This window comes from Danio rerio, chromosome 3 (genome assembly GCF_052040795.2).
Source record: "Danio rerio strain M-AB ecotype USA chromosome 3, GRCz13ab, whole genome shotgun sequence".
In the NCBI taxonomy this organism is placed as follows: domain Eukaryota; kingdom Metazoa; phylum Chordata; class Actinopteri; order Cypriniformes; family Danionidae; genus Danio; species Danio rerio.
In genome coordinates, this window is record NC_141023.1 from 61,776,192 (window position 1) to 61,790,777 (window position 14,586).

Sequence of the window (14,586 nt, forward strand, 5' to 3'; positions counted from 1 at the left end):
TTGTTTGTTTGTTTTGTGTACTCAAATGAAGTAAGTTCACTGTACTCAAATATTCATTTATAAACTTAAAAGGTTTTAAGGCAATTGTTTGTTTTGTGAACTCAAATGGAGTAAGTTTAAGGTACTCGAATATTAGTTTTTCAACTTAAAAGGGTTTTAAGGCAACTGTTTCTTTTGTGAACTCAAATGAAGTAAGTTCAATGTACTCTAATATTCATTTATGAACCTAAAAGGTTTTAAGGCAATTGTTTGTTTTCTGAACTCAAATGGAGTAAGTATAAGGTACTCAAATATTAGTTTTTCAACTTAAAAGGGTTTTAAGGCAACTGTTTGTTTTGTGAACTTAAATGAAGTAAGTTCACAGTACTCAAATATTCATTTATAAACTTAAAAGGTTTTAAGGCAACTGTTTGTTTTGTGAACTCAAATTAAGTAAGTTCACAGTACTCAAATATTCATTTATGAACCTAAAAGTTTTTAAGACAATTGTTCATTTTGTGAACTCAAATGGAGTAAGTTTTTCGGTACTCGAATATTAGTTTTTTAACTTAAAAGGTTTTAAGTCAATTGTTTGTTTTGCATACTCACATGTAGTAAGTTCACTGAACTTAAATATTCGTTTTCGAACTTAAATGGTTGAAGGCAATTGTTTGTTTGTTTGTTTTGTTTATTTACATATTCATTTTTGAACTTAAATGGTCTAAGGCGATTGTTTTGTGTACTCAAATATTAGTTTTTGAACCTAAATGGTTTAGAGCAATTGTTTGTTTATTGGTTTGTTTGTTTTTAGAATAGCTTGAGTATACTTAACTTGTACTTTGCTCAAAAGGTTTTGTGTACTCAGATATTCATTTTTGAACTTAAATGGTTTAGGGTGATTGTTTGTTTTGTGTACTCAAATGAAGTAAGTTCGCAGTACTAAAATATTAGTTTTTGTATGTAAACAGTTTAAGGCAATGCTTCGTTGCTGTTCGTTTTCTTTCAAATTTTTTGAGTTCCCTTAACATAGATGCTTTTACACTGACACGTCTCAGCATCTTTTAGTTAAAACATTTATTGTCTTGCAAAGATTTGTCCAATTGGTGTTGCACAGAATTTAATATGTGACAACAGTTTTCCTCCAATCCACAGCATTGTATCCAATATCTCAAGTTATCAGCATTGACTATCAACATGATTCTCTAATGTGTCACGCTGTACCACATTCTTTATTTTTAAATGTACATTTTAAACAACAACGAATTAGTTTAATATTTTGTTATCAGATTTATTTAATGTGTGAAATGTAAAACTGTGCTTTTGGGGATTTTTAATACTAATATTAAATTTACTTGTGGCTTTGGTGGCCAGATATGTTTCAGAGTGCATGCGTATATTATGTGACCAGGGTTGTTTATTTTGTTATGGTCAATAATATTAGCCCCTGAAACAAATAAGCATTTTTTGATTGTCTACAGAACAAACTATTGCTTTCCAAAAACTTGCCTGTAGTAACTCGCCTATAGTTAACCAAATTAATTTAGGTAGCCCTTAAATTAGGTTTAAAATGTTAAAAAATTGTAAATTGTAACTCATTTAAATTGTAAAAACTAAAATTTGAATTCAAATAATTTTGAGCTACTCGTAAACATTAAACTGCACTCAAATTATTGTTGCTGCTTGTTCAAACTACCTGAATCAACTGAATTAACACAGTTCTTGAGGTTTATTTGGGACAACTTAATTGTTTTATGTACAGTCCACTTAAATTTGCAAAAACAATTGTGTTAAATATTTTTTTTAAGAGACAGTTTTTGTTGAGACAGCATGAAGGAACTGTGTGGAACCCAGGATTTCTTACAGTGTAGACTAAAAATGCAGGGATCCACACAATGCGTTCAGGTTGTCCCAACACAAACCGGTCACAATTTACAATAAGGTTCATTAGTTAATGTTAATTAATGCATTTACTAACGGAAACAAACAATGAACAATACATTTACTACTCTATTTGTTCATGTTAGTTAACGTTAGTTAATGAAAATACAGTAGATCATTGTTAGATCATGTTAACTCATGGTGCATTAACTAATGTTAACAAGCATGGACTTAAATGTTAATAATGCATTAGTAAATGTTTAATTATGATTAATAAATGCTGTACATGTGTTGTTCATGATTAGTTCATGTTAGTAAATGCATTAACTACTGAACCTTATTGTAAAGTGTTACCCACAAACCAATTAAGTTAACTAAACAAATTTAATTCAATTGAACATAAAACAAGTTATCCCCTAAGAAAATGTCAAGAATTGTGTTATTTAAGCTCACTTCGCATAAGTAGTCTGTACAAGCAGCAACATCCTCTTTAAGATCTGATTCCTTGTTTCTCACAGGAAAGTGAATACAGTGCTTTTAAATGTGGTAAATTCATCTATAACTTTATACCACCTCTGCCATTAAAAAGCTGGATTAATAACTGTATCATTGTTATTTATGGTAGGGGAATATGCGTGCATGCCGTATAAATCATGATGTCCCGTCGCTGTGGCATTATCATACACTCCACTGGAGGTTGAAGATTTATGATTTAATGGCGGGAGATGTTCATACATTGTGTTCTGATTATCTGTGTACTGTGTGTTGTGTCTGACAGGTTACAGGCCCTTCAGCGTTACCGCTGTAAATCAGCGTGTTTCAGAGTGAATATATACATGACATGAAGTGGATGGCTCCTCAGAAGGCCAGCGGATCCTACTCGTGGTAAGTGAAGGACACACTGACACATATCTCTAGTGTTGTGTTACTGTCTTTTATACATGCTTTTTAAGAGCAGCTGCTGGTTGGATAATGCAAATGTATGCTTAAAAATGTACTGTTCAAACTACTTGAGTTTTTGGAGACAACTTATTTGTTTTATGTTTAATCCATTTACATTTGCAAAAACGATTAAGTTGACTTAATCGATTTGTGTTTGGACAACAGTATTCATTAGTTTGTGTTTACTTGTGAAATGCTAAACTCTTAAAAATTGGGTATTTCAATCCAATTTTGGGTGAAATATGGACAAAACCAACCAAGTTCATTTTTTTATTAAATGTATGCTCACAGCTTATTTTACAGTATGATTCTCGGTATTAACAAACCCTAAACTATGATGTTTGGCGTAATTATGACTTAATTTGCTGCTCATTAATACACTGTAAAACCCAACTGTCAACTTTATCAGATGAAATGAGTGTGGTTAACTCAAAATTTACTAAAAGTTAATTCTACTCATTTGAAAAGAGTCTTGAACTCGGTGTTGAAGGTAATGAGTTAATTAAATATCTCACTTAAATGGAGTAAGTTCACAGTACTCATGTAGATTAGTTTTTTTTAACTCAAATGGTTTGTTGCAATCGGTTTTCTCAAATGGTTTAAGTTGTCTTAACCTATTGGTTTTTACAGTATTCAGTTGGTTTGAGTTCTCTTCATTTATTGGGTTATACTGTACTCAAATTGCTTAGTTTACTCAAATGGATTAAGTTCACAGTACTCATTATTAGGATTAGTTTTTGAACTTAAATGGTTTGAGTAACTTTTAACTTTTTGGGTTTTACAGTGTGGTTATAAATGTAGTAGTTGGGTTTAGGTTTTGTGTGAGATTGAGGAAGTGAAATAAAATCATGCTTTATGAGTATTACAGTTTTTTTATTGGTTTTAACTATTTTTAAAAGCAAAAAAAAAAAAGTTGAGTTAACTCAAACCATTTGAGGAAAATGAGTTGAATTAACTACACTCATTTCATTTGATTAAGTTGACTGTTGGGTTTTAAGTTTAAGTTTTAAGCCAACATTTGGGTGAGTTACACATTTGATTAGTGTTGGTTGAAACAACCCAGCATTTTTAGAGTGTAACCTATGTTATGAAAATGTTTTGATTTATAGTATACTCTTAAAAATAAATAAAACAATAAAAAATATATATAATTATATATATAAATAAAACCTATTTTTGCAACCTTTATTTATTATACATTAATATATTATATATTATATATATATATATATATATATATATATATATATATATATATATATATATATATATATACATACATACATACATACCACATACATACATAAATATAATAAATATAATAATATATATAATAATATATATATATATATATATATATATATATATATATATATATATATATATATATATATATATATATATATATATATATAATTATTTATTGAGTACCCAATTACAACTTCCCAATTCTTCCCAATGAATCAGGTTAGCTTAATCGATGTTGGGACAACATGAAGGAATTAGGTTGTATTGTGCCAATCTACTGTATTGTGCCACTTATATATATTGTGCCATATATATATATATACAGTTGAAGTCAGAATTATTAGCCCCCCTGAATTATTAGCGCCCCTGTTTATTTTTTTCCCCTATTTTTGTTCTGTTCTGGGAAGACTGTTTCAGCACATTTCTAAACTTAATATTTTTAAAAAATATATTTATTTTATCTTTTCCATGATGACAGTAAATAATATTTTTACTAGATATTTTTCAAGACACTTCTATACTGCTTAAATTGACATTTAAAGGCTTAACTAGGTTAGTTAGGTTAACTTGGCAGGTTAGGGTAATTAGGCAAGTTATTGTATAACGATGGTTTGTTCTGTAGATTATTGGAAAAATATATATTGTATAGCTTAAAGGGGCTAATAATTTTGTCCTTAAAATTGTGTTTAAAAAAGTAAAAACTGCTTTTATTCTAGCCGAAATAAAACAAATAAGACTTTCTCCAGAAGAAAAAATATCATCAGACATACTGTGAAAATTTCATTGCTCTGTTAAAAATCATTTGGGAAATATTTAAAAAAGAAAATCAAAATCAAAAGGGGGCTAATAATTCTGACTTCATCTGTATATATATATATATATATATATATATATATATATATATATATATATATATATATATATATATATATATATATATATATATATAAATATTGGCTACATATTTAAGTATATTGAACATAAAACAAGTTGTCCCAAAAAAAACCCCAATAATTGTGTTGATTCAGCTCATCTTAAATAAGTAGTTTAACCAAGCAGCTAAAAAAATCATTTTATGAGTAAACACTCACAGAACACACACACACACGCACACACACGCACACACACGCACGCACACACACACACACACACACACATAAAAAGAAACAATGCACAATACAACAGAACTCAAATATTTACAATGAAATTGGGTGAGGCTCAATATTGCAATGGTTTTGAGAAAAGAAAAAGTGCTGTAAGCCGAGTAAATACAGGCTTTAATATTTTGACAACAGATATGATTGAAGTAAATAATATCGGCCTGGTGACTCAGAGCTGAGGGTGTCTGACCGGCGCTTTTTTTTGCATCGTTTCCTTCATTACTAAACAGAGCGTACAGGTAGCCCTCTTGTTAAACACTGTTATCACAATAGCGGAGCTCTGTTGGCTGGCCGCGCTCCAGAGCAAGCAAAAGGTTGAAAAGCTCTCCTAGATTTCCAATATTCGTCGATGCGGGGCCCTTTAGATGTGGGGCCGGACGTAAGCGGAATAGAGCACACCTGATTGGTTGAATGCTTTCACAGGTTCATGTATATATAGAGCTCGAGGAAGCTGGACTCATATTTTAGTTGTTGTCATTTTTGATTCATCTCCACATGCTTCACAACCAGATATTTTGATTGTGTTTTCTTGTGGACAGCTCAAGCAACATGTCGACAAAGGCAGATCTAGAAGCTATGGAGAACCAGATATCCACCATCCAAATCAGCTCCCATGGAGAGACGCCTAACCGGGGGTTCAAGCCTGTGGAGAAGGGCCGCAATTGGGGATGGCTCCTGTCTGGGTTCATCTCCTTAAACGCTCTGCTTTTGGGAATCGCCATCGTGAGTGGAAGTGTCTTCAACAAGGTCCAGATCACTTCCTCTCACCTTTTGATCTTCCTCATCTTGCTGGTCATCCTGTCCACTGTGTGGATGCTTTACTATAAAGTGCACACTTCCCGGGTGTACCGCGCAGTGCTCTACAAGGACAGTCATGCCGGACCTGTTTGGCTGAGAAGTACGTTGGTTCTTCGTCTTCCAGGAGATCTTGGGAAATTAATTTGGTAACACTTTATTTTGATGGTCCATTTGACGATTAGTAGACTGTCTGTTTAATATCTGTTGGTACTTCTGCTAAACAGACATTTACAAACTTTATAAGTACATATCAACTTAACCCTGACCCCGACCTAACAGTCTACTTATAATCTAATGAGAATTGGTTGGCATGTAGATCCAATGTAACTTAAATTCAACAAACGGATCATCAAAATAAAGTGTGACCATTACCTTGTTGAAAATTGTGTTGATTTACATGTGGTTGCACTCTCAGAAATGAAGGTACAGGAGCTGTCACGGTGGCAGAATCTTTTCAAAAGATACATATTTGTACCCAAAGAGTTCACAGGGGAACCTCAAAGGTGCATATTAGTACCCAAATGAACCCAAAAAGTCCCTTTAAGGTACCATTTTGAACCCTTTAGGTGCAAATATACATTCCCTTTGAAAAGGTACTGCCCCAATGACAGCTCCTGTACCTTTATTTCTGAGAGTGTGTTATACAGTTCAAATTTGAACCAATTTTCTAATATAGGATTTAAAAAATTATAGAATTTCCTATTTTTCTTCTATAGATGTTTTTTTCTGCCTTATATTTTTAGTTGAAAGGAAATATTTAAAAACTATATATATATATATATATATATATATATATATATATATATATATATATATATATATTATTTTTTTTTTTTAACTGCACTATAAAAAAAGAAAAATTGACTCAACTTAAAATATTAAGGCAACAAACTTCAGAACATTTTTGAGTTGACTTAACTTTCAACCTAATTACTGACTCGATTTAAGTTAAGTAAACTCAAAAATGTCCTGATGTTTGGTCCCTTAAAATTTTAATTTGAGTCAACTATTTTTTACAGTGAGCGTTTAATTTAATTTTAATTCATTATTGTTATTATGTTAAAGTGCTGTGTAACAAAGCATGGACGTTTTTATAGTATTTCATATTATGTAATGTATTTTTCATATTATTTTATAGTATTATTCATATTATTATTTCTTAAATATTTTAGTTAAAAAAAGAAAAAAAAAGAAAAATTGGCTCAACTTAAAATATTAAGGCAACAAACTTCAGAACATTTTTGAGTTGACTTAACTTTCAACCTAATCACTGACTCGATTTAAGTTAAGTAAACTCAAAAATGTCCTGATGTTTGGTGCCCTAAATTTTTAAGTTGAGCCAACTATTTTTTTGCAGTGAGCTTTTGATTTTAATTATTTTAATTAATTATTTGTATTATGTTAAAGTGCTGTTTAACAAAGCATGGACGTTTTTATAGTATTTCATATTATGTCATGTATTTTTCATATTATTTTATAGCATTATTCATATTATTATTTCTTAAATATTTTAGTTAAAAAAATTATTTAAAAAGAGGAAAAATTGAGTTTAATTTCAAAGTGAAATTAGTTATTTGTCCTAAAAATAGTAAATGTATAAACATTTTCCAAGTGCTGTTTAACTGTTAGCTGTTTTTCCACAATATTTCCTATTATATTTTTACTAATGTCTTTTAGTTTAATATATCTAATATTTTTAATCAGGCATGGGCCTGTATATGATTCTGATGTTCTGATAACCTTGGATAAAAATATCTTAAGTTTCACGGTATTGTGCTCACTGCTCTAAAATATATTCTTTTTTAAATTTCTGGGTAAAAAAACTAAAATGTTTTTCCCTTTTAAACACAATATATTTTATTTTGAGAAGCATTTCAAATATTTTGGGACAGTAAACATGTCAGGCTAAATCATTCAAATGAATCATGGACTTTTGCTGTCTTCATTTATTTCAACAACAGATTTATTTTAACAGCATCTTTGGAGATCTTCTCTGCTTGAGATACTTTTGTCCCAAAAAAACTACAAAAAAGTAAATTAAATATACGTATTATTATACATACCTTAGGAACGGCATTACAGAAATGTTGATGGTTTTTAAACCTTGACTTTTCCAAACCGTGGTATGCCTTGAAAATGGTTATCATCCCATGCCTATTTTTCATATTGAATTTTATTTTCAAAATATTTCCCAAGTATATTTTTCTTTTTGAGAATATCTTATTTACATTGGTTTTTGATCAAGTTATTTGTAAAATAATTTTTTTAAGCTGCTCAATATTTAATATATCAATATATAATAACAGGTCAATATTATTAGCCTCCTAAATAAGTTTAACTTTTTTGTAAATGGCTACAGAACAGTTACAGAATGACTTGCCTACATACCCTAGCTTGCCTAGTTAACCTAGTCAAGCCTTTAAATTGCACTTTAAGCTGCAAACTAGTATCTTGCGAAACAACCAGTAAAATATTATGTACTGTCATCATGACAAATTATTAGAAATTAGTTACTCAAACAATTAAAAAAAAAAGTCTCTGTTAAACAGCATTTGGGACATTATAAAGCAGAATGAATAACCGAGTGTTTATGTTGTTCTGTTTGTGTCTTCATCAGCTGGACTGGTTTTGTTTGGGATCTGCAGTGTAATCATGGACATCTTCAAGATTATTTTTTACGTGGGTCGAATGAACTGCGAATCGCCTGTCAAAATAGCCTTCCCCGTTGTGCAAGCGGTGTTTGTCATCGTCCAGGTGGGTTTAAACAACCAACGCCACTTCTTGACACACTGTGAATGTTTTGGGATCTACACAATTCCTTTATGTTGACCCAACACAAATCGATTAAGTTAACCTAATCGTTTATACAAATTTAAGTGGATTGAACATAAAAAAATTAAGTTGTCCCAAAAAAAAAAAACGTAAGAATTGTTTTGTTTCAACTTATTTTTTAAATAAATAGCCATTTTTTTCCGTTTTGTCAGTTTAGTGGCTAATTTGTACGAATTCAGTCATATGAAAATGTACAATTTTAAAAAGAAGGCCATGACACCAAACCCAACCCCTAAACCCAGCCATTATTGGGTTTAGGGGTGGCGCTTGGTGTCATGCTTCCTTTTTAAAATCGCACAAATTTGTTAAGGTTTAGTTTACACGAAAGTATATAAGTCCGATTTTAAAAAGGAGGCATGGCACCCAACTGTCATTGGGGATTGAGCAAATCATGCTAAATTGTACTAATGAGATTGTATGAATTCAGAGAATTAGCCACTAAATCAATTAGGTACGAACTGCCGTGAGATAGCGTTGGTATTTCATCTTATTTCCTGTGTCGTCTATCTTTTAACAATACTGTCCTCCATTTTGCAGACATACGTGCTCTGGATTCATGCTAAAGACTGTGTGCAAATCAAGCAAAACATCACACGGTGAGTCCTAGCATTCAACCTATTTTGGGTTCGTAGTGTTAGTTGCAATTTGAAACAATATTGAGTAAAAACATGGTGTATGTGGAGAACCTTTTCTTTACATGAGCATATTTTTAAAAAGGAATTATTGGATTTACTCTTTTTTTTAAGATAAGTTGTTGCAAACAATGTATGTGGCCTGAATTTGAAAGTTGAAGTTGAATATTACTAAATTTAATTTGTTTGTATAAATTCATATACATTGTTTGGAACCACTTACCTTAAAAAATGACGTAAAAGGTTTTTTTTTTTTTTTTTTTTTTTTTTAGTGAAAGACTTTCCACTTTTAAACTTTTGTGACAGAACGATAAAACATTTATATATATAAAAAATAATGATAAATAGCATTACAATAATAACAGCAACAATATTAAATAAAAAGGAGTAAATAAAACAATCGTAAAAGGTTTTTAATTAAATATCTCGTACCACTGATTCAGGAATATTAAAGGTTTTATTTGCCTTTGAGCTCAAAGTTTTAGACCGATTCTAAACAAATTTAAAAAAAAAAAATCTCTAAAAATATTGTGGCGGTTCATTCCAGTGTGGGACCCCTGATAAATGAGGAACAGAAAAAGCAGTTAAATTGTAAAGATGTTCAAATATTACAGTTATTCATAGAAATTCGTGTTTTTGAATCATACTAGATATAGTAAAGCACTTAAATTCATCTGTTTAAGTAATTCTATACTTTTGAAAAATATACATAAATTAGCAGATTTCAGTATTTTTGTGATTCATATTTTTATTTTTCCCCATTTATGTATTAAGAATTGTATTTATGGGACTTTGGTCTTTCTTCCAATGATCTTTAATATTAAAACGTTTGAAAAAATGGACTTTTATGAACATTTTTAACAATTTTAAGTGATATATTGATATATAACCGGGGTGGTGTTGTATTTGAGGTACAAAGACAGCCAGTTTTCTGTTATTTTACAGACTTAATATTACACATTATATTATTTCAAACTAATAAAATATCATTAAAAGTCCCTTTCTCATACTGAAGAGTTGAATTTACAACATTAAAAGTTGACAGAGCAGTGACCAACATCCCATAATGCAATTCACAACTGTAAATAAACGGAAAACATTTGTGAATCACAAAATATAGATTTTGTGTGTGTGTGTGTGTATAGTGCTATCCCTACTGAAAATACCAGCTTAAACCAGCCTTGGCTGGTTTTAGCTGGTCGACCATCCTGCGTTTAGAGGGGTTTTGGCTGTTTCCAGACAGGTCTTTGGTCAGGCTGGGAGATGTCTAGTTAAAACCACCTTGACCAGCCTAGCCAAAACAAACTATGTCCAGCTTAAACCAGGCAGGTCAAGCTGGTTTTAGCTGATCATTTTCCAGGCTGACCAGGCCGGATATGACTGGAAACCAGTCTGAATAGGGCCAAAACCCCTTCAAAACCAGGATGGTAGACCAGCTAAAACCAGCTCAGGCTGCTTTAAGCTGTTTTTTTTCAGCAGGATGGAAACACAACAAATGTTACTGTATATACTACCACTACTAGCTGTTTTCTACAACTATAGGGTATATTATAATACTAATGCTAATCTGTCTTTCGGATGAGATGTTAACCGAGGTCCCGACTCTCTGCGGTTGTTAAATATCCGAGGATGTCCTTCAAAAAAAGAGTAGGGGTTTAACCCCGGCATCCAGGCCAAATTTGCCCACCGGCCTTTGTCCATCATGGCCTTCCAACCATCCCCATATCTTAATTGGCTTTATCACTCTGTCTCCTCTCCACCAATCAGCTGGTGTGGGGTCTGGCGCAAAATGGCTGCCGTTGCGTCATCCAGGTGAATTCTGCACACCAGTGGTGGATGAGGAGATTCCCCCAAATGTGTAAAGTGATTTGAGTGTCTAGAAAAGCGCTATATAAATGTAAGGAATTATTAATTATTATTATTATAATACTACAGTAAACTAAAAACCACAGTATTTATTACCGTTCACTGTCATTATTGTAAATGAACAGAGTGTACTAGGCTATGCTATAACATTTACAGTATAATACACTCCACACATGATAGTATTTCCTGTAAATTTTTTTTTATTCATCACTGGTTAGTTGTTAACTGGCTTGGTCATTTGATTTCCTTGTCTATTTGACATCATGTTGTAGACAGGAAGTGTAATTAAAGGGAAAGTCTGACAAACAGTGTCGCACCTTTTCAGATCTATAAAGGAAACAGAAGCATTTGTAACCAGCGCAACCTGCATTGACTGTAAATCTGCGTGACGTCTCGCTGTGAAGCAATGAGCACACAATTTGTGGGAAATGTTTGCCCGATTGAGCGTTTGATTGGACTGGACGCTTCTGTGGAAGTGAGGCGCTAATATCGCTGTATGCTAATATTGACTTTCTTGCTGTAGTTGCGGCCTGATGTTGACTCTGTCCACCAACCTCATGGTGTGGATGATGGCTGTGACTGAGGAGTCGCTCCACCAGACTGTGGCTCCAGTCAAACCTCCGACCAACAACAACAGCTACAACGACACACTTGATGGTGAATATACACTATTAGAAGTTCATCCTTTTTATAACAAGTGTATTACATGTTTCAACCCTACTGGAAAAAACAGCTTAAACCAGCCTAGGCTGGTTGGCTGGTTTTAGCTGTTCAACCAGCCTGGTTTTAGAGGGGGTTTGGCCATTTCTAGGCTGGTTACCAGCCATTTCCAGCCTGGTCTTAGCTTGTCAGGCTGGGAGATGACCAGCTAAAACCAGCTTGACCAGCTTTAGCCAGGCTGGTCAACTAATTTATTTTGTCTTTACCATAATGACTATTATATAGAAATATATACACATAATGGGCGAAACAGTGGCACAGTAGGTAGTGCTGTCGCCTCACAGCAAGGAGGTCGCTGGGTCGAGCCTCAGCTCAGTTAGCATTTCTGTGTGGAGTTTGCATGTTCTCCCTGCATTCGCATGGGTTTCCTCCAGGTGCTCCGGTTTCCCCCACAGTCCAAAGACATGCGGTACAGGTGAATTGGGTAGACTAAATTGTCCGTAGTGTATGAGTGTTTGTGTGAATGTGTGTGGATGTTTCCCAGAGATGGGTTGCGGCTGGAAGGGCATCCGCTGCGTAAAAACTTGCTGGATAAGTTGGCGGTTCATTCCGATGTGGTGACTCTGGATTAATAAAGGGACTAAGCTGACCAGAAAATGAATGAATGAATGAATGAATGAATGAATGAATGAATATACACATAATTTCTTAAGGGGGCTAATAATAATGACCTTAGTTTTTTTTTTTTTACTTTAAAAAAAAGAGCTATATATCAGCCAAATTAAAAATAAAAAACAAGACTTTATACGGAAGAAAAATATAATAAGAAATCATGTGAAATTGTCATTGCACTGTGAAACAGTTCTTATTTTAAAAAATACAATATTTAAACAATGATTTCTATCTAAAAAAAATATACGATTAGTAAGTCAGCATGTTTTTATGCTAACTAGTAAAAAAAACTAAGTTAAAGTTTTCAACTTGATTTTTTAAAGCAGTTTTAGGTGATTTAAGGTTAATTTGATTCAACTTAAATTTTGTAGTTTTAGTGTATATTTCAGACTTTTGTACACTGTAAAAAAAAAGGATCCACACAATCCATTTATGTTGTCTCAACACAAGTTAATTAAGTTATCTTATTAGTTTCTACAAATTTAAGTGGATTTAACATAAAACTATTATCTCCCCTAACCCCCTGCACCCCCCCCCCCCCCTTTTTTTTTTGAGAGTATGACTGGTTTCCTGATTTATTTAGCAGTAAAGTTGCCATTCATTCACCACGGCAGATAACCAACATGCACATTTTTGCTTCCAGGTCGTGCTGCAGCCAGTGAATGTGAGTGTCTCCATAACATGTGCGACCTCTTTGAGAAGGCCTACTACTACCTGTACCCCTTCAACATCGAGTACAGCCTCTTCGCCTCCGCCATGACCTACGTGATGTGGAAGAACGTCGGCCGCAAGATGGACGACCACCACAGCCACAAGCTGCACTTCAGCCTGTGGGACGTCCTGGTGGGTCCGCTGGCGGGCCTGATCGTCCTGGTGGCGGGTCTGGCTACGTTTGTGGTGTACGAAGTGGACGTGTCTAAAGACGACCCTAAGAAGAAGGAGGAGGCTCTGATAATGCACTACATCATGAACATAGTGGCCGTCCTGCTCATGTCCAGCTCCGCTCTCGCCGGATGCATCCTCTTCCGCATGGACAAGCGAGAGCAGGTGTCGGGGAAGAACCCAACGCGGAGTCTGGATGTGGGACTCCTGGTGGGAGCGTCATTGGGACAGTTCCTCATCTGCTACTTCACTATAGTCGCTGTTTTGGCGTCTGGCGTCCAAGGCCACACGAATGGGCTCAACCTAGCATGTGCTATGCTAACGGTGATCGAGCTGTGCATTCAGAATGCCTTCCTCATCAAGGGCCTCCATCGGGAGCCCTTTAAGGAGACTGAGGTGGCCACCGTCTTCGCCAACGTCATGGCTGTGAAGGAGCGAGACCCAGAGAGACGGAGCAGCTCCATCGTGCCCGCACACACACTCCCCATCCCGCTGACTCTACTGCAGGGCCGGATGTCCTGGAAGAGGAGGGTCCTGAAGGAGATCTGCGCCTTTCTGTTGCTCTGCAATGTCACGGTACATACCCGAGCCTGCATTCTTTAAATATCAGATATTAGGACACATTCTGAGAGTAGTTAGCAGCTTGATCATGTTTACGATTGTTTAAAAGGGGCTGTACAGCCAAAAAAATAACTTAAGTCATCGTTTACTCATCCTCTTCTTGTTCCAAAACTGTTTGAGTTTCTTCTGTTGAACATATAGGAAGATATACTGAAGGATACAGTATAACAAACATCCTTCCATAGTACTTAGTGTAATTGCTTCTGTAGTATTTTTTGTTCCTGCTATGGATGTCAATGGCTGATTTTTTTTCCCAACATTCTTCAGAATATCTTGCTTTAGATTGAACAGAAGAACAAAATTCATAACAGTTTGGAAAATATGTTGTTTCTTTTAATGAGGAAATTTTCGTTTTTGGGTGAAATGTCCCTTTTTAATAACATTTAAGTATTTTGGTAGAAATGCAAATGTTTTGA

At 33.8% G+C, this 14,586-nt stretch overlaps 1 protein-coding gene across 3 annotated transcripts in view; it reads left to right on the plus strand.

Moving 5' to 3' along the window:
- Positions 1–14,586, plus strand: part of otop2 (otopetrin 2) — a 68,206-nt gene that overhangs the window by 49,114 nt on the left and 4,506 nt on the right. For all 3 annotated transcript variants that reach the window (XR_015481361.1, XM_087245288.1, XM_087245286.1), the window contains exons 2-7: positions 2,636–2,742; positions 5,747–6,105; positions 8,623–8,759; positions 9,375–9,433; positions 11,859–11,992; positions 13,311–14,125. Coding sequence is in view for 2 of the 3 variants with exons in the window: in XM_087245288.1 (XP_087101414.1) it covers positions 2,699–2,742; positions 5,747–6,105; positions 8,623–8,759; positions 9,375–9,433; positions 11,859–11,992; positions 13,311–14,125 (1,548 nt within the window). In the remaining variant the exon portion in view is untranslated. The remainder of the gene's footprint in view (positions 1–2,635; positions 2,743–5,746; positions 6,106–8,622; positions 8,760–9,374; positions 9,434–11,858; positions 11,993–13,310; positions 14,126–14,586) is intronic.